General features: G+C 52.6%; 5 protein-coding genes across 5 annotated transcripts; 3 read left to right on the forward strand and 2 right to left on the reverse strand.

Annotated features, from left to right (window-relative positions):
* Window positions 1–214: 214 nt before the first annotated feature.
* VE01_08194 (uncharacterized protein) lies at window positions 215–3,347 on the reverse strand. Its single transcript, XM_018277622.2, has 3 exons — window positions 2,051–3,347; window positions 607–1,990; window positions 215–537 (listed from the first exon to the last, which is right to left on the reverse strand). The coding sequence occupies exons 1-3, from the start codon at window positions 2,346–2,348 to the stop codon at window positions 462–464; spliced, it is 1,758 nt and encodes a 585-aa protein (XP_018127631.1). The 5' UTR covers window positions 2,349–3,347; the 3' UTR covers window positions 215–461.
* Window positions 3,348–4,216: 869 nt separating this feature from the next.
* Window positions 4,217–8,751, forward strand: VE01_08195 (uncharacterized protein). Its single transcript, XM_018277623.2, has 5 exons — window positions 4,217–4,584; window positions 4,653–5,159; window positions 5,229–6,818; window positions 6,889–8,106; window positions 8,597–8,751. The coding sequence occupies exons 3-4, from the start codon at window positions 5,319–5,321 to the stop codon at window positions 7,324–7,326; spliced, it is 1,938 nt and encodes a 645-aa protein (XP_018127630.1). The 5' UTR covers window positions 4,217–4,584; window positions 4,653–5,159; window positions 5,229–5,318; the 3' UTR covers window positions 7,327–8,106; window positions 8,597–8,751.
* A 56-nt stretch (window positions 8,752–8,807) lies between these two features.
* Window positions 8,808–13,264, forward strand: VE01_08196 (uncharacterized protein; the record flags this gene model as incomplete). Its single annotated transcript, XM_018277624.2, has 4 exons — window positions 8,808–9,501; window positions 9,676–11,613; window positions 11,683–12,140; window positions 12,226–13,264. The coding sequence occupies 4 exons, from the start codon at window positions 8,808–8,810 to the stop codon at window positions 12,736–12,738; spliced, it is 3,603 nt and encodes a 1,200-aa protein (XP_018127629.1). The 3' UTR covers window positions 12,739–13,264.
* Window positions 13,265–14,789: 1,525 nt separating this feature from the next.
* Window positions 14,790–16,091, forward strand: VE01_08197 (uncharacterized protein). The gene is made up of 4 exons (XM_018277625.2): window positions 14,790–15,276; window positions 15,348–15,605; window positions 15,672–15,890; window positions 15,950–16,091. The coding sequence occupies exons 1-4, from the start codon at window positions 15,098–15,100 to the stop codon at window positions 16,053–16,055; spliced, it is 762 nt and encodes a 253-aa protein (XP_018127628.1). The 5' UTR covers window positions 14,790–15,097; the 3' UTR covers window positions 16,056–16,091.
* A 133-nt stretch (window positions 16,092–16,224) lies between these two features.
* Window positions 16,225–17,275, reverse strand: VE01_08198 (uncharacterized protein; the record flags this gene model as incomplete). Its single annotated transcript, XM_018277626.2, has 2 exons — window positions 17,161–17,275; window positions 16,225–17,011 (listed from the first exon to the last, which is right to left on the reverse strand). Exons 1-2 carry the CDS (start codon window positions 17,196–17,198, stop codon window positions 16,225–16,227), a joined length of 825 nt encoding a protein of 274 aa, XP_018127633.1. The 5' UTR covers window positions 17,199–17,275.
* Window positions 17,276–18,653: the final 1,378 nt, after the last annotated feature.

An 18,653-nucleotide genomic window follows, 5' to 3' on the forward strand; every position in this document is an offset into this window, starting at 1 on the left:
TGGGAGGGGGTTGTTCCTTATCAGGATTATCAGTCTTTTCGTATCTTGGCCCATGTAAGTGTGCATATTACGGTATTAATAGGTATTTTGAGATTATCACCTTGCGGGTTTGAATATTTGAGTAGCTAGCTTAAAAAATAAGGGGTTTGTACTATAGTTGGGGTACACAAGAGGGATGAGGTCACACATCTGGTAGAAGAGTGAGTATATTATAATTTCCCTAAACACTGCTTTGCTGCTGCTACTAAACCACGTATTTCGTGTAACCAAAAAAACTAAAGTACACCTACAATAAAGGGGTATCCATTTTATTCCCATACCAGCCTTTCATTGCTTCTTCCTACCCCGTAGTCATCCCCCTAGACCTATTTTTGCTTTTGATCTATTGACCGAACAAAGGTACCCCACACCATGCAAAAAGTCAGAACAAAGGCAAACTCACTCAGCCCCGTAATCACCCTTCAAGTACTCATAGGCTTCGCCCACTCCACAACCTCAAGCGCACACATGACCAACATGAGCGTCGACGGCAAAATCCTGTAAAACCAATTAGTTTGACTTCTCCACAAAGAGAGAGAGAGAGAAAGAGCGGGGGGATCAACATACCAAATAACATAGCTCTGAAACAAGATCTTACTCATAACCGCCTCATAAACGCCATTAATCTGGCAAATCTGCGCCAACTGTAGCGCGCTCGGCGCGCCCGTAAGTAAGAAACACACGATAATAAAGATCGGATCATCCACAATGCTAATCGGCAGGTACTTGGCCATCATCGCCAGAAACGGCGCCATGATCAAGGTAGGCAGGAGCATGCGGCTGATCAGCGACGCGACGAGCAGCTTCGTCCCGATCTGGTTCTCCTCGCTGTCCGCCTCCAGTGCGGTCTGGGGGAGGGTGTTGCGGGCGAGGTTGGCGCCGAGGACGACGAGGATGAGCGGGACGGCGACGCCGCCGGATTGGGTGATGGCGCGGGTGACGGAGTTGGCGACGAAGGAGTCTTCTTGGAAGAAGAGGCGTTGGAGGGAGGGGATGGTGGCGACGATGCCGGCGAGGAGCATGGCCCAGAGGGGGGGGTTCATGAATTCCCAGAGGCCGTTGCCGAAGCGCGCGGAGACTCGGTAGAATTTGGTGAGGACCCTCTGGATGGGGTATGGGAGGGTGTTGAATAAACTCCTGAAGACGGCGTTGATCCTTGATGAGACAAAGTTTGCGCCACGCTTCGATTGAAGTCTGATAATCGTTGCCAATCCTCGGATGCCATCGGGGATGTGCTGCTCTCTGATTTGTTGTTGCCTGATGGTTGGGAACGACGTAAGGCTGTTGCTCAGCTGTTCAGCATGTAGAATGCTGTCAACTTCTGGTGCCGTCGATGAGGAGTTTAAGCGCTTCCTTCCATCATTATCATACTCGTCATCGGGAAGGATATAATGCGTGTTGGTAACAGGCGTTATACCACCCGAGTCGAACGATGTCGAGGAGTGGCTCTGGCGCAAAGTATCCTTGTACGCATCGGTATCTGAATCATCAGCATCCAAGCCTGGGATCAAGAGGTCGCTGTCATCATCATCTCTGTATCTCCCCTCCTCCGCAGCCTCCGCATCTTCAATCTCCGGCCGATCCGGCGGGGCCAGCAGAACATGGTATCCCCAACTCCATCTTACCAGCTGCCCAAGCTGCTGGAAGATGAGCAAGTAAAGAATGCCGCGCGCCGAGACCTCGTCGTCATTGTCCCCCGGTATCCTGTCCCAGTGTAGCCCATTCAAGGTCTGTGACAGAGAGATGACGAGGGATATAGGCAGGGAGTTTGAGTTTCCAAAAACTCCCATTGCGGTGACGAAATTCGCAGGACGCTTAGCCAGACCGAAAGCTTTGGAGACTCCAATGGAGACCAGGTATGATACGAGAGTTTGTAGGGCGAAGATCACTGGGATCACAGCAAGGTCGGCAAGAGTGTCGGCCGTCAGCTGAGAGGCAAGTTTCGTGAAGACTGGAGATTTCAGTCAGTAATGGCTTCGAAAGTATCATCGAGGATCAGGTGGCAACTCACTCAGACAAGGCGTGAACAGCATAACATTCAAGTTAGCCACAAACTTCTGCTGCTCCGCATTAAACATGCCCTGCCTGGCAATGATATAACCCGGCACGCTGACGCATACGACCTCCAGGACCGCCTCGAAGACGAGGAGGATAAGGCGCCCGAGATCCGGATGCGCCTCATGGCTCATCACGACAGGCTGCTGGAGACCGTCGAAGGCGTGGGCCGTGAAGGACCTGCCAACGATGGAGGCGACGCCATTATTGCCATTTGCGAGTCTGAATGATGTGGGTGTGGTGAAGAAGGCCATTAAGGGTCGCCGGCCAGAGCGACTCAGGGAGGTGTGAGCTTCAGTATAGTCCTATAGTTCTCGAGAGTGCGTGCTCGTTGTGCTCGTTGCTGACAAGGGATTGTATTTGTCGTTTCTGGTTTTGCGCGGAGAAAGCGGATGATGGGGGAAAGAAGCGTAGACAGGGTCGAGGACAAGGCAATTCGTGTTTAGGTTTTCGGTGGTGGTGCGGGTAGGTGGACTAGGTGGGATGGTGAGGTGAGAGGGTTTGTTGTAAATGTGTGTTGGGTTGGGCGACACAAGCTCAGCTCGCCATCCGGGCGTGGAATTGTGTGAGGTTTTACCTGGTGTCGCACGGCGCACGGCGCACAGTGACGCGGTCTAGGAGGCGTTGGTTCCCGGTCTGCCACCCGCCTGGCTGATCTCTTGTGGTGCCAAGGTATCTTTGAGGCACCGCCCCGATGCGACGATTCGATGGTTCTAGATATCGGACGTTTGTTTTTTTGGGGGTGTGGGATGATCACGGATTAGCGTGTAGATTACAGGAGGTTCAGGTACAGCGATTTAATAGTTTATTATAGGAGGTTATAAGAAGGAGAGATGGCAGAATAGTGAGGGTTTTTATTAGGGATTTGGAGACAATTGCTGTGAATCTGATACTCCAAATGTGTGTGTTCCGTTTCTTGTTTCAACTTCTGGATCACCGTAACCAAAAGCACGTTGTACCACTTTGCACCACTCAAACCAGGTTAAGTGGTAAAAGTAGAGTGGGAGTTAGTGAGAGTAGTGAGAGTAGACTGGGTACGTACAGACAAAGTTGCCAGTGCAGCGTCTGTGCACCGTTGAGCTACCATCGCACAAAGTACAGCATCTCCTCAGTAAGTTCAGTTAGGGAGCGTGTGCTGGATTGACTGGATGAGAGCCGCCGAATGCCTCCAAAAGGTCGTGGGGGATTGGACGGGAAGATGGAGCGAGGAATGGGGGGCAAACCACCAAACGAACCACCAACAAACCACCCAAAGAAACCCAAGAAACCCAAGAAACCGCACATCAGTCATCGTCCAAGGCGGCACCAAACAGCCAGCAGGCAACGCTTGGAAGCCGCTAACTGCAACGGTTTGCTACTGCGTCTTGGGAGGAGATAAGGCAGTGCAGCCGATCTCTGCCTTCTCCAATCAGAGGTGGGGAGAGGCATGAGAGGCGTGAAGGCGTGAAGAGGCGACGGGGGAAGCGAAACAATAACCAGACTTCTGGTTCTGGCTATCTGGTTTACTACTGTTTGTCGATTGAGATGATATGAGGATGGGGTGGTATAGAGACGGCAGATGCGTGCTGCTCTTCATTTCTCCTATTGGAAAAGTAGTGGAAGAATGTCCCACAGTGGCACTCAGTCGTACCCGCGTGATGTGCCCAGGGAGCCCAACACAGGTGAGTGAAGTGAGTGTGATACTTGTCACGGGTACCTATATAGGGGACATGCGTCTTTCACGTCTTCACTTCAGGACATGTGCCTAATATGCTCTAACGTGCTTATTGGATTTCTGATTTCTCAATAGTCTTCTCGATAGTAAAACAGCCCTCTCGATAGTCTTCTCAATAGTCGCAGCAGCCCTACTTTCCCATCTGTCGCGACTAACGATGCAGGCAGAGTACCATTCTTGGCCCTGCACCACCCCCTTCGATTACGCTGCTGCATCACCGCGCATCACATCCGATACTTGCACAGCTGAAGGGGCCCCAGCCACAAACAACCCGCCACACACCAGCCGCCATACCTGCCGCCCTTGAGTAGTGATGTGCGCTGCGGTTAGCATCTTAGCATCTTAGTATCTTAGTGTTAGTAGTGTTAGTAGTGTTAGTTAGCAGTATACATAACAATCTTGCCTGTAGTTTTGTGCAGACTTGCCTCCGAGGGGTATAGACTGTAGAGTATTCCGCGAGTACACATGTGCGGAATGCGATAGGAAGCTGTACGTGCCCGGAACTTCCGTACTGCAGGATTACGTGTTACGACGTTAGATAGGTACGGGCTTGCGCGCTCGAATCGTCTTTTTCTTCATATGGCAAGAGTCCATGTGTGTGGAATCCCAGTACTATCTATGGCTATCATATCCCTACTCTGTTCTATTATAGTACTGTTCTATATGCACTCTGAGTCTCAGTCTGAGTGTACTCTATCTACCGTCTACCTCTCATACGCGATCTACTCATACATCCATACATGACTACGGTAGTAAACCAAGTAGTCAGTCAAGTAGTCAGTTCTCCACAGATTAAAACCGCCGAAACTTCTGAAACACTCGAGCTAACCATTCTATGGTACAGTAGAATAAAAATCCCATACTCTACTCTACTATTACTGTGTTCTCCTGTATAGTTCAGTCCTCTTAAAACAGTACTTAGGGCCGCCTTCTTATCAACCGTCAGGCTCGAGAACAGAGTCGTATTTCTCTCTAATATAGCCCCGCAAACCCGCCCAAAACCCAACCCCGCGACAAACTCAAAAAAGTGCCTGAAATACACACACTATAGTCCTATAGTACTCTTCTGCGAAGAGACTAGGAGTACTTTTTCATCTCACAGACGCGCCCATCGTGCCCACTCCGGAAGTAGAGCCGCTTGTCGTCGCTTCGTCCAGTTTCCATATTTAGTGTCCTGCAAGACCCTCCATGCACCAAGCACCCTGAACAACTTTGAGATTCCCTCATTCCACTACAACTACCCCGCGACACCCTCAAAAACCAACACCCCCCCAACAGCCACCAAACCCCCTCAAACTCAGGAATCACAGTAGCCACGACAGGATCTGGCGCTCTGTGTCCCTCTTCTCCGGTACGTCGCAGTTTTTTCGCAGGAAAAATATGAAGTTGCATGTAACTAATGTAGCTATCCCTTCCACAGGCTGATTTCTCCCTCCCACGCGCGCGATCAGACGATTCCCCGTGTCGACACTCACCACCCATGAGGACGGTATAACCGCCTAAACACAGCATGGCACCTTCCACCGACCTGTCCGCACCAGCAGCAGACACCTCCGACTCCTCCCCCCTACCCGCCGACACCTCGAATCCCGTCTCCGCTGCCCCGAGCGGCGAGAGAATGTCCTCCATGCGCTCCATCTCCGACCCTCCACGCCATCAATCGACGATGTCGTCCTCGTCAAACCCAATCGGCGTGTTGAACAATGCGAGGAGACCTGCGGTGCGCTCGTCGATACCGGCGAGTACGGTGGCTTCGGGCGGTCTGCCGCAGGATATGCAGGCGAAGATGAGGGCTTTCCATTTGTCGCGCCAAGGGACGCCGCCGGGTGGACGACCGTCGGCTTCATCTCCGGGATCGTTTGCATCGCCGGGCGACGCGAATGGCGGGTTGGCAGGAGGACTGCGGTTGCCAATGGGTAATAGGCCACAGCTGCCTCAGGGACTTGTCTCGGCGCCTGCAGTTCCACGACAGGGCGGCAAACCGTCACTGAGCGAGCGCAGAAACATGCCGAAGTTAGGTGGATTACCGGGAAGTCCTGTTGCTCCCGCAGCGAGCCCTTCTTTGAGCCTCAACGGCAGCGCGAATCCGGCGGCGAACAAAGCTGATACGGGGTCGATGTTCAACAAGTTCTCGAACTACGTTGATACGGAGAAGGGAACGCTTCGGTTTGCGGGGAAGGCTGTTATCCATGGTCAGGGCATTGATTTCTCGAGCGGTAATAATTTCAGTATATCCCTGGACGAGGTAGATACCCTCGAGGAGCTGGGGAAGGGAAACTACGGAACGGTCTATAAGGTGCGCCACACGCGGCCACGGCAACAGAGGCTTGGGTTAGGTCTCCAGGTTCGCTCCTTAGCACCCAATGCCTTGGCTGGGGAAAACGGCGATTCCGCAGACTCGCCCCTGGCCAAGAACTCCACGGGCGTCATCATGGCAATGAAAGAAATCCGTCTCGAGCTCGACGAAGCCAAATTTGCCGCCATAATCATGGAACTCGACATCCTCCACCGCTGCGTCTCGCCCTACATCATCGATTTCTATGGCGCCTTCTTCCAGGAGGGCGCGGTGTACATCTGCATCGAGTTCATGGACGGCGGGTCGATCGATAAAATCTACGGCGACGGGGTGCCCGAGAACGTGCTCAGGAAAATCACATACGCTACTACGAAGGGGTTGAAGGAGCTGAAGGACGTGCACAATATCATTCATCGCGACGTCAAGCCGACGAATATCCTGGTCAACACGCGTGGTCAGGTGAAGATCTGCGATTTCGGCGTCTCGGGGAACCTGGTTGCTAGTATTGCGAAGACGAATATTGGGTGTCAGTCGTATATGGCGCCGGAGAGGATTTCGGGGGGTGGAGTCACGCAGGCCGGCGCGAATCCGAGTAGTGGGACGTATTCGGTGCAGTCGGATGTTTGGTCGCTGGGGTTGACTATCATTGAGTGTGCTATGGGAAGGTACCCGTATCCGCCGGAGACGTATAACAATATCTTTAGCCAGCTTTCCGTAAGTATTCTCCCTCTAACCCCTCCCTCCACTTAAACTATACCTAGATCCAATTCTAACATCACCAAAGGCAATCGTCGATGGCGAACCCCCTGACCTCCCCGCGGAGGGCTACTCCGACATAACCCGCGACTTCGTGCGCGGCTGCCTCCACAAAATCCCCAAGCTGCGTCCTACATACTCCATGCTCCTCCAACACCCCTGGCTCGCCGACCTCTCCAAGCCCGACGTCATTAGCGAGGAAGATGATGATGAGGTGGCCGAAGAAGACAGTGCTGCTGACAGCGCTGCTGACGGCGTCACCGACGGTACCACCGCCGCTTCTACAAACGGCACCACCACCACCAAATCCTCCTCCTCCACCTCTGAAGACCCCGCATACGATGACGAAGTCGCGCAATGGGTCAAATCGGCGCTTGAGAGGAAGGCGTCGGGACTGATGGGGTCTAGTGCTAAACCTGCTTTACATGCCGCACCGCTGGACAGTGTGAGCTCGCCTGCTGTGTAGATGTGTTGATGCTGGGGCTGGGCCCCAGGATTATACTGCTTTAACTCATTACCATGTATACGCTCCTCCCTTCCCTCTTCCAGGTTGGGAATTTGGAATTCGGAAGAAGGGGCTTTGAGAATCGATTAACCGCTCCCCGCACTCATCCAACTACGCATGACTAGCAAACCAAGAAACCTGGGAATACAGCAAATACAGTCTTTGAGCAGCACCGCGGTCCGGTGCACTGCACCCAGTGCATTTCGGAAATCCCGCACCAGGCCAGGACAGAAACAGCGGTGTCGCTCGAGCTCCTAGCTGTGGTTATCACAACCCCCTTGTCAGGAAGAGATGGAGACAGAAACGATCCGCTGGATGATGGGAGGGTGATCTTATCTCCTTATTCTGCAGCTCGATTGCTGAGTGCGTGCTTGGTTCATTCACGCGGCTACCCGCTGGGGTGCGGTGTGCAGATTCTTTGTTCGGGGAGTTGCACAAGGGTGGTCAACTACAAGGGGAATTATGGGTGAGGGACTGGACTATCACATAGGTGTGAGAAACGTCATGGGGGAGGTGATTGTTTCTCTAGTGGTGTGGGGTGTGAGGGTGTAGAAATTTTTGTGTATAATGTGGAGGGTGAAGATAGGAGGTGAGGAAATATGTGGTTAGATCTATGGTGCGTGTCTTTCTTTGTGTGAAATGGTGATGTGATTTTTCTGTGGTGAGTGTGTGTGGATGTGTGGATGTGGTATGTGATGGGGATATGTAAGTGGTGGTGATAGGTGATGAAAGGAGGTTTTGGTAGGTTGTTTTGGTATTTTTCTTGTTATCTTGGTATCTTCTTTGCCATTCCTTAGATTTCTTATTTTACTTTTTCCCTCCCTCTCCTTCTGGGTTAAATGGGCAAATCTCCATATTGCTACTGCAAGTTGCAGCCACCCATTGGGGGTAAGAAGAATTGCTTCCAACTCCACCCATCACCCCCATAGCAACCAACCAACCATCCCAAAGGACTGGTTGCCGGGAAAGCTTATCTTCTTTTCTACTGTTTGTCTTTCACCTTCCTCCCCCTTTATCGCCTATCAAACAAAGAGAACAATAAGCATACACACAAACGAACATTTAGCGAAATAGTGGGGCTGTTCTGCTGTTTATGAGAGGTGGAGGGGGCGCGTATATGGTGTATTTATTGGCTTTGGGGACATAGAGACGCGTGACAAAGGAGGGTCGGCTTCTTTTTGCTAGGTATGATAAGATCAATATTAAGAGGGCTTTTGTTGATGGTTTTTAGGTCTACTTTTTTACTTTCCACACAGTTGGAGGATAACATTTTGTGGGAATCAGAAAGCTTCTGCAATTTGGTGTGTTACAACTTCTGATAACTTTTGATAACTTTTCTACAACAACTTCCTAATCTGGACCAGGAGCATGAGCAGGAGCAGGGGAATATAACCCCCCCAAACCAGCAGGGGGAAGAAGAAAACAAAATATAAACCTCAACCATGACGGGTCGCCAGCTTACAAAAATGGACTTCCTAGACGACCAAGATGCTACGAGCGGAACGTATGGCCGGAGGTGCATTAGACACGAAAATGCCGGAGTATATCCCCATTATCACAGGCCGTCACAACAGCACGATTTCTCTGACATTGACTTCGACTTCTATCTGCCCGGCAACAACTGCAGCGATGGCGGGGAGACGCAGTCGTCTCCGTCTGCCGGCCATAAATGGGTTGGTATCCCCACTCAGGACGGCGGCGGAGAAACGCAGTCCTCTCTCGGCGGCCAGGAGAAGCGTGTTGTAGGTGGTGTCTCAGCCCAGCGCGGCGGCAGCGTCATCTGGGCTGGCATAAGTCCGGTGCAAACTCTCCGCCAGGAGAAAGCTCCCATGCGTGATATTCCAGGCTGCGGCACGGGAAAGACTCGCATGAGGGGTAACCCCGCTCAGGGCGGTGTCTTTAGCCAGTGGTTGGAGGAGACTATCCGCCGCGAGAAGGGTTTTGTAGGTAATATCCCTGCTCAAGGCGGCAGCAGTGCCGGTGGCAGGGAAAAGGCTCCCATAAGTGATATCCCTGCTCAGAACGGCGGCCGTAGCGGCAAGATGGGGATGCAGTCTCTCGGTGACGGAAAGGGTTGCATAATTCTGGATGATAGCGAAGAGGAGGAGGAGGAGGAAGTACAATTTCTCAGCGAGGGTAAGATAGAGCCCTTATCCCCCCCCACTCCACTCCACCCCCTTCTCGGCGTTTAACTTGTTGCACAAACTTGATTGTATAAAATTCACTCCCTTCCTACTACTATTATCTTGCGACCCACTTCCTGTCACCACTACCAACTTTCGTTCTCGCTCCCGAGCTAACAGTTTCAAGCTTCACAATCTCAGATTCCAGCTTCACCATTTCAACCTCGCACTCCAAAACCACTTCCCAGATTTGCTCAAGCTGAACTTCAAACACCAACACCTTCTCGTCTTTCTTCACAGAAGAGGAAGTTGAATTCTATTGACACTACTATTTCCCTACCACGACTCGCACCTCAGCAAAGACAGGCAAGGAGTGCACAGTCATTGAGTCGATCTAAGTGGACTTTTGGAGATCGCAGATCAACTGCTGTATCTGACAGCGCAGTTGTAGAAGCTCTTTCACCGTTTTCAACGCCAACGAATAGAAGAGACAGTATGTCGGGAAGTATTAATCGCAGAGAGGGGTATGAGATTGTCCCCATGCCGGCCAGTGCTAGGGAGATGAGTATTGGGAATGGACGTGAAGCCGTCACCAGTTCCAACAAGAAGCAAGTCTCTATTCTTAAGAACGTAAGTGCTGGCAAGTACAGTGTCAGAAGTGACGTTCTTTCTGCTTTCAAGGAGGGACTTACTCCTACCTCCAAGAACAAGGATGGTGGCAAGTTAAGTGCTAGAAGTGAAGTTGTTACTGCTGCCAAAGAGCAGACTCCTTCGACTCCCACTACCAACAGCAAGAATAGCAGCAAGCTTGGCCAGGTAATTGAAGTTATTACTGCTGCCAAAGAGCAGCCTACGCCTACTCCAAAGGCCAAGAATCGTGTCGTGAGTCAAGACTGGGAAGTCATCGAAGTTGGAACATCCACAGACCTCACTTTACCTCATCGCTCTTCCACCCAGCGAAAGCCAGTCATCGATCTGGAAGACTACGAAGTCCTGCCTCCTCTCACAGGCACTGCTTTCAACATGGCCATTCCACACGCCACCATCATCAACGACTCTGATTCAGAGGGTGATTTCGAATTCGAAATCATCAGCTCCAACACCCTCACTTCTCCCATCCTCCCCCGTCGCCGCTCAACTATCTATCCCCTCCGCAACCCACCCATCGTGCACCCTCTCTACAGCATCAGCGCCACCACCGTCTCAAACCTCGCTCTCGGCCCCGATGTCGTCGTCGAGATCTTCGATGGGGATTTCCTCAAGATCACCGATCTGATTCGCAATGTCGATACGGGCGTGGTTACTCTCCGCGGACATCGCCTCCAGCGCACCAGAGATTTGAATGGATTGCTTGCTAAGAAGCGCAATGAGTTGTGCTGGGTCACTGAGGTGGATGAGGACGATGGGCGTCCGGCTTCCGCGCAGAGTTTGGCTGAAGTGCCTGCCTCCAGCGTCACGAGAGTGCGTAAGGCACTCATCACGAATATGTCGTTCCCCGCTGCGACATACCGCAACACACCCCACCCTGGTGATCTCGAGAATGTGGAACACGAGGGCATTGTGGCCTTGAGATGGAAATATACGACTACATGGCCGAGCGCAAAGGCGCGTATCAACAATGAAAATACCTTCTGTGAGCGCGTGTTGAGACATCTCGGGGAGGGAGATACCTTGGTTGGAGAGGGCTTGAGAATCCGCGATGGGTTGGCTAGAGACCAATTCCGTGGACCGACTGTGCTGGGCGGATCTTTCATCCCTGTTGTGCGAAAGGGTGGGAAGATGGGGATGAATACCAAGTCTCCCGTTCGGGAAAATTCAACTGGATGGTTTAGACGCCTTACTGGGCCACGCAACAATAGCGTCCAGGAACTTTCTGAGCTGACGACCGGATTGTTCGATGATGATATGGTCGATCTCACGGATGAGTTTCCGAAGACGCCAACGAAATCCAGATTGAGCGCCGCAGAGACGACTCAAGAACGTATGCTTGGCCAGATCGACCTCACGATGCCTGAACTCTCATTTACCCCCTCCGATGGGACGGTTCGTGCTACCAATGCTGCGAGCAAGTTGAAAACCGCAATCAAGCGTGTTGAAGGTCAGATGTACACCTACGGCGATGCCTGTAAGTTTCTAGCCTCCCCACCCCCTTCCCCAATACCAAGAAACTCAAAACTAACATCCCCTTTCCCAGTCTGCGGAGCCGGCGGGGCAACCCGCGGCGCCCACATGGCCGGTCTCAAAGTCGTCTGGGGCTTCGATTTCAACGCCCACGCATGCGAGACCTGGCGCCTCAACTTCCCCTCCGCGAATATGTACGAAATGTCAGCCTTCGACGTCTGCGAGATCTGGGCCAAGGAAGCCAAAGCCGGCATGGCAAACCGTGCTCAGGTGGATATTCTTCACATCTCGCCGCCATGCCAGTTTTTCTCGCCAGCTCATACGATTCCCGGGAAAGATGATGATATGAATACTGCTAGTTTGCTTGCTTGTGGACGACTCCTTGCGCTAGTGAAGCCGAGAGTGGTGACGCTGGAGCAGACTTTTGGGATTGGACATGCGGAGTTTACGAGGTGGTTTAATGCGTTGATCCATCAGTTTACTGATAATGGGTATTCACTGCGTTGGAAAATCTGTCATCTCCAGGACTGGGTATGTCTTTTCTCCATTCTCCTTCCCTCCCGTTCCCATCCTCACTCCCTCAATATATATGTGTCCAAACTAACAACCCTCCCAGGGTCTCCCACAGCGCCGCCAGCGCCTCATCATCATCGCCGCCTGCCCCGGCGAGACTCTCCCCCCCCTCCCTCCCTACACCCACTCCAAGCACCCCACAGCCCTCAACGGTCTCAAACCCTACACATCCGTCAACACCCTCCTAACCTCCATCCCCCGCAACGCACCCGACCACGACCTGACCTCCTCCCTCGCCAAGCCCCTCCACGAGAGTCCCTGGGACGGAACCAGCATTGCTCCCCGCGCCATCACCACGCATGGAGGGCAGAATTACCATCCCAGCGGAACTAGGGGGTTCACGAACCGCGAGTTAGCTACGTTGCAGGGGTTTCCGGCGGGTCATAGGTTTGGCGAGAAAAACGTCAAGAAGCAGATTGGGAATGCGGTGCCGCCGAGCATTGCGGCGGTGCTGTTTGGGGCTGTGAGGAAGGCGTTGGAGGCGGCTGATGGGGTGGAGAGGGTTGTGGTTGATGTTGGGGGGGGGGTGGAGAGGGAGGTTTTTGTTGTTGATTGAGTGGGTGGTTGGGATGTGTTTCCTTTTTTTTCTTTTGTGTTTTGTGTTTTGGGAATGGGTGGAGAGGGGGTTGGGGGGTTGATTATGGGTAGATTGGGCGTTAAGGTGTTTGTTTTTGCTGTTTAGGGGTGGGTAGATTGTGGGGGAGTTGAGAGATGGTGAGTGGGGGTGGATAGATTGTGAGCTAAGGGATGAGATGACGGAGAGAGATGCCGTTTTTGGGTTATTCCAGCGGTCGAGGGTATTGGTTTTGCAGTTGACGATACTGGTTTTTTTCACAGATAGTGGCAGGCCTTGGTCTCGCATGAGAGATTCATTGACCAGTCCGATAGTCTGACGGGAAGTGGAGGGATTTGCAGTTATGGATGGATGGATGGAGGATACACTTTCTGGATCGCCTGGCAGGAGATAGATGCCTTTGGCTGTACAGTTATGATACAGATGGGCGGCGTGGTATCAGGTTTCCCATCCAGGAACTATAGATAGATAGGTAGGCAATCCTTCACTCAGAATGAGAATAGAGATGATATACATGAAGTAAAACCTTGCTGTAGGAGTACGTTTGTGACTGATATAAACCCTCATGTTCAAAAATCGTCGTATATTGTTTCGGTCGCCGTATAATCCGGGTGGACGAGCCTCAAACAACAAGAGTTCATGTTTTTAGCCCTTTCTATAGCAAATATTTCGTTTGTATTGCCGTCTTCGTGCTCTTTTGGGTTTCATTCTCTTGTTGAGAAAAGGAGGAGTATGTGGAGACGACGACGTCAATTCTATTCTCAAAAGCCCTCTACGCGGCCTCAGAGCCGTACAAAAAAGTGGTGAAAACAATACACCCATCACTGAGAAAGCACATACAAACACCCAGGCTACCAGCTGAGTAATCCCATAGGTGGGGCCCCTGAACTGCGTTGGTCCCGCGATATGTGCGAATAAGCGCGCTTAATTTATCAAACTCCCTCGATGCCCGAGTGGTTAACTACGTCATTGTCAAGCGCGCGCTAATCATATAACAGGTGTTCGCTTGCGATCGCCGGGGTCACGTGTTCGACCCCAACGGCTCATGACCGTCTCCTGTTTTCCTTTGTTTGCGATTTGATTTATGCCCCCCAATCGGGGGGGCATCTGTTGCATACATGTATATAATTATAAAAACTCAAAAATACAAAAAAAAAGTTTAAAGGTACGTAACATTCCATTCCTTGAAATCACTCGGGCATCAAACAGATTTTTTTTAGATTCAATATCTTTTTATTTTTTTGGGGTTATAGTTTAATATTTGTGAACTATGAGAACAGGATGATAGCTTCCTTTGATGGCGAGACAAAGAAGTATGTAGTTTGCTTATATCTTAAAGAAGGAATCCAGTCGATACTAAAGTTTGATAGTATAGCTATTCCAGAACTCTTTTTAATTTACACTGTCACTCAGTCCCCTTGACTGCCTTGAGTCCATCCTCGTCTCGCTCTCCCAACGGTTAACTCCAACGAACAACCCTCTCCTCTGAATTGATCTTCATCAATCCCTACTCCCATGCCTTTCCTCGTTTTGGCCCTTCTCTTGCTGCGCCGTGTTTCTGAGCTTCCAACCCGAAGCTTCCTCTCCATGGCGATCGCTGCCAGCATGTTGGTCTGGCCTCCAACTGTTGAGACTTATCGAATCTCCTCCAACCCCGCTCGTCTTGGGATGAATATCCTTTGCATGTATCGCCGTTCTGCTTTGCTGCCCAGAGCTTATATGTTCTCAAATCCAAGCATCCCTCCAAATCATATTGCTCGACCGTCGCGGCGTCAACCCCTCCCTTGCAGCCCTTCTCGGCGCCCTCATCGGCAAACCCGTAGAAATCGGCGCCAACTGCCGCCGTCTGTTCCGACGCACAACAGTGCTTTTCCTGCTCTCTCTTTGATCAGAGAGATAATTCCCTTTCAGATCGCAATACCCGCGCGGCAGAATAACCTCCATCTCCACACTCTCGGCACATAATTCCTCCGAACCCGATAGTACGTCACTGTCCGGAGTGTGGTGGGGGTGGTGCATGAATAATCGCAGCACATGAGGGAGGTGGAGCATATTGAACCGGATTTGATTGATAAAGGACGTTGAAGAAGAAATTTGTATTTCGTTCGTATTAAATTCGATATTTTGTTATCTGCCAAGAAGAGGGTTCAACAAGTTCTATATACCGCCCATCTTCCCCGCCGCCCCTGTCCCTCTCAAACCCCCCCGCGTTTCAACCCCGCCATCCTTCGAAACCGTCGAGAATCTGCTTCACCTCCGTTTCAGCTGAACCCGCAAAGCAACCATAGAAACACACCCCGTCGAAGACCACCCCCCCCCCCCCGCCTCACCAACTGCCGCAATGACTACACCCCGCGTCTTCGTCGTCCGCCACGGCGAGACGGAATGGTCCCTGAACGGGCGCCACACCGGCACCACCGAGCTCCCCCTAACCGCCAACGGCGAGAAGCGCGTCAAAGCTACCGGGCACGCCTTAATCGGGAATGACAGGCTGATCGTGCCTGGCTCGCTGCTTCACGTGTAACTCCTCCCGCCCTCCTCCCTCCCTTCTCTCCATGGCATTGGACGATAACTAACAATCGCGCGCACAGCTATGTATCACCCCGCCATCGCGCGCAGCGCACCCTCGAGCTCCTAGACATTGGATGGGCGGAGAAGCTTCCCTGGGCTGAGAAACCAGACCCAGATGTGCGGGTGCGCTGCGATGCGTCGGTGGAGATCACGGAGGATATTAGGGAGTGGGATTATGGAGATTACGAGGGTGTTACGAGCGCGGAGATCAAGAAGCAGCGCGATGAGGCTGGGCTGCCGAAGTGGGATATTTGGAGGGATGGGTGTCCGGGTGGAGAGTAAGTGGACCGAACAAGCCGACCTGGAGGGCACCCCTGGATAATGAGCTAATGAGAGTTGGACAGGTCGCCGGCGGATATCACGAATAGGTTGAATAGGCTTATCAAGGATATACGCACGAGATGGCACGCTGATGTTATTGGAACGACGGAGAATGTGCCGAAGGATGTGTTGATCGTGGCGCATGGACATATTCTGCGTGCCTTTGCGATGTTGTGGGTGGGTAAGGCGATTGAGGACGGGCCGAGTTTGTTGCTGGAGGCTGGTGGTGTTGGGACGCTGAGGTAAGTCATCTCTAAGGGGGGTTTGTTTGGTTGTTGAAGATGGTACTGACTGAGGATAGTTATGAACATCATTCGCTTGATGAGCCGGCTATTCTGCTTGGTGGAAGTTTCATGGTTGATGTTGTTGAGAATGCGCAGGAGGTGGCTGCTGAACAAAAGGCGTAAGGGATAGAGTCCTGATATATTGAGCAATCTATGACCTATACATTGAATTCACCAACGTAAATTCCCTTCATAAAACCCTCAATATACCAAACTACCATTCCACACCCCCCGCCAACACACCACCCCCATCCAACTTCCCAACCCCCATCATCCCCAAACCCACCCCCTTTCACGCCTTCGTCCCCCTCGCAATAAACACCTCCCTCCTCATCCTCTTCTCCTCCGGCCCAATCACAACCCCCTTCCCCAGCACCTTATACCCGAAATCCAACCCCACCCCCGCCTGCTCAAACAATTTCTGCACCTCCTCCTTCGAGAATCCCATATGCATCACCGTCTCCGCAACTTTCGTCTCCTCCTTCTTCTCTTCTGCCGCGCTTTCTTTCTCCCCATGACTGTGGCCGCCGTGTCCATGTCCATGGCCGTGGCCGTGGCCGTGGTCGTGACTGTGGCCATGACCACCATGTCTATGCCCATGCACATCATCGTGTGGTAAGAAATCAAGTATAACCAACGCCCCCCCCTTCTTCAATCTCTCCCCCAGCCTTCTGGCCGCTAATCCCACGTCGTCAAAATGATGAAACCCCAACCCCACAACCGCGAGATCAAACTCCCAGAACTCGCTCCCCTCAAACTCTTTCGGTCTATCCACATTTGGATCTATGAGATCCCCCACCCACGCGTGGACTTCATTTTCTTCGAGCCCCTGGTTACTCGCCGTGGTGTTGTAGGCGGCCACCATGCCGGCGGACACATCGATCCCGACCACCCTACTGCAGTGTTCAGAGAGGGCTTTGGTGATGGTGCCCGTGCCGCAGGCGTAGTCGAGGAGGGTGAAGGGGGTGGTGCTGGGGTCGGTGGGGAAGGGGGCGAGGAAGGGGAGGGAGGATTGGAGGGAGCGGGTTAGGTCGGCGAGGGTTTTGGCGTGTTTGGTGTCGTAGGTTGCTGCTTCGGTGCTTTGGGGGGGGGTAGGTGTTAGTTTTTGGAGCTTGGTTTTTTGGAGATAAGGAGTTGGGGTGAGGGGAGCAGATGGCAAGGGAAATGGGAAGAGGGGATTGGGGGGGGGGGTGTTTGGATGGAGGAGGAGGGGACGAGGATGGCTCACTCGAAGAAAGCTTTGTTTTTCCCTGCAGAGTCTGCCATGATTGATTATCTGTATCTGTATAATAGACGAGTTATTCTATCAGACTCTTGTAATTGTATTGAGGTTATAAGTTAATCGTCGTCTACCTCCCAAGGCTACTTCCGCGCGTCCCTGACCTCCATATAATTCCCCAACCCCGCACCACACCAGGCACCCGCCCGCCGGAACATCATTATTGCGAACGAATACCCCGCGCCGCCAGCACACAGAGCATCATCGAGGGCCACTTGTATGAAGCACTGGTGATCTGAGCTGAAGCCTGTCCAGACATATCAGCGCGAATCCCAATCTTCGATCGAGATAGTACTGCTTGAGCCTCCTATCCCCGCTCCCGTAACTAGCCGTCACCTTACACCATTCGTGAAAACAGCCTCAATACCCCTCAAATCCAGGGGCTTCATTCATTAACCCATCCATCACATCCCCATATCCCCATAAGCACGCACACAACCCCACTCACCAGATACGTCAAACTATCGAAAAGCGCCCAGCCGTGCGTGCGCAGTACTATTGAAAAACCACAGTAACCACTACCCCTATCACTCATCACCCATCACATCTCCCCTCCCCCTTCCCTCCCTATCACGTGCACCGCATCTATCACATCTCACCTGCATCCCCTCCTCCTCCACCGCCGTTACAACGCATCACCACCACCTCGCCTCGCTGGGCACGAATCCCATCATCCCTCGTAACGCAACGCCCGTCCCAGCGCCTGTCCGATAAGCGAGGTCGAACGCACTCACTCACTCACGTATGCACGCACACAGCCAGCCAGGCCGCCCCCAACAGTAAATGCGTCAATCACTTACTGTTTTGTGCTGGTGTTGGCGGGTGTACTGTACCCCTCGGCTGGCCGTGCGTGATGTGACGGAGGGAGTGAGCGGCGAGGGATGGGAAGGGGAAGGGACCTCACGTCACCGCTCCGCACCGCATGCATCGCGCCGGCGCAGGGACGGGGTGGTGTGGTGTGGGTTGAGCGTGGTCGGTCTGGGGAGTGTGCGGTAACAGAGTAGTAGAGTGGCGATGGTCAGTAAACGTGGAAAAAGAAGTACCGCGGCCCTACTCTACCGTGGTGTGAAAAAAAAAGGGCAAAATCTTAACCATACTATGTAATCAATATACATCACCACACCCTACCCTACACACTACGTAGCCTAAAAAACGACAAGTACCGCTACCGCCCCCTCCCTTCAGTCTGCAGGACACCGCGGACGGGTTCGGGCGATCGCCCGCGTCCTCCCAGCTCGTCGGGCGGCCTGTTTCGCGGCCGCGGACTACACTACCATCCCTCCCCTGGATAGCTGTGCTGGGGGGTGGTGGGCCAATGAGCGCGGTTGGCGGGGGATGGAGAGGGATGCGAGTGAGGTGCGTTATCGACGGATGCTGGCGGGGTGGCGAGGGGTGGTGATGGGGGTTGCGGTTGGGTGGACGGGATGGGATGGGACGGGATG

Source organism: Pseudogymnoascus verrucosus (assembly GCF_001662655.1).
Source record: "Pseudogymnoascus verrucosus strain UAMH 10579 unplaced genomic scaffold scaffold_43, whole genome shotgun sequence".
NCBI lineage: Eukaryota > Fungi > Ascomycota > Leotiomycetes > Thelebolales > Thelebolaceae > Pseudogymnoascus > Pseudogymnoascus verrucosus.

Bases quoted from the DNA above. Each gene is read 5' to 3' on its own strand.
- VE01_08194 (XM_018277622.2), bottom strand. From the start codon at position 2,348: ATGGCCTTCTTCACCACACCCACATCATTCAGACTCGCAAATGGCAAT. The intron at 1,991-2,050 runs GTGAGTTGCCAC...TGAAATCTCCAG, and splicing joins GCTGTTCACGCCTTGTCTGA to TCTTCACGAAACTTGCCTCT. The intron at 538-606 runs GTATGTTGATCC...TTGGTTTTACAG, and splicing joins TTTCAGAGCTATGTTATTTG to GATTTTGCCGTCGACGCTCA.
- VE01_08195 (XM_018277623.2), top strand. From the start codon at position 5,319: ATGGCACCTTCCACCGACCTGTCCGCACCAGCAGCAGACACCTCCGAC. The intron at 6,819-6,888 runs GTAAGTATTCTC...ACATCACCAAAG, and splicing joins ATATCTTTAGCCAGCTTTCC to GCAATCGTCGATGGCGAACC.
- VE01_08197 (XM_018277625.2), top strand. From the start codon at position 15,098: ATGACTACACCCCGCGTCTTCGTCGTCCGCCACGGCGAGACGGAATGG. The intron at 15,606-15,671 runs GTAAGTGGACCG...AGAGTTGGACAG, and splicing joins GATGGGTGTCCGGGTGGAGA to GTCGCCGGCGGATATCACGA. The intron at 15,891-15,949 runs GTAAGTCATCTC...GACTGAGGATAG, and splicing joins GGTGGTGTTGGGACGCTGAG to TTATGAACATCATTCGCTTG.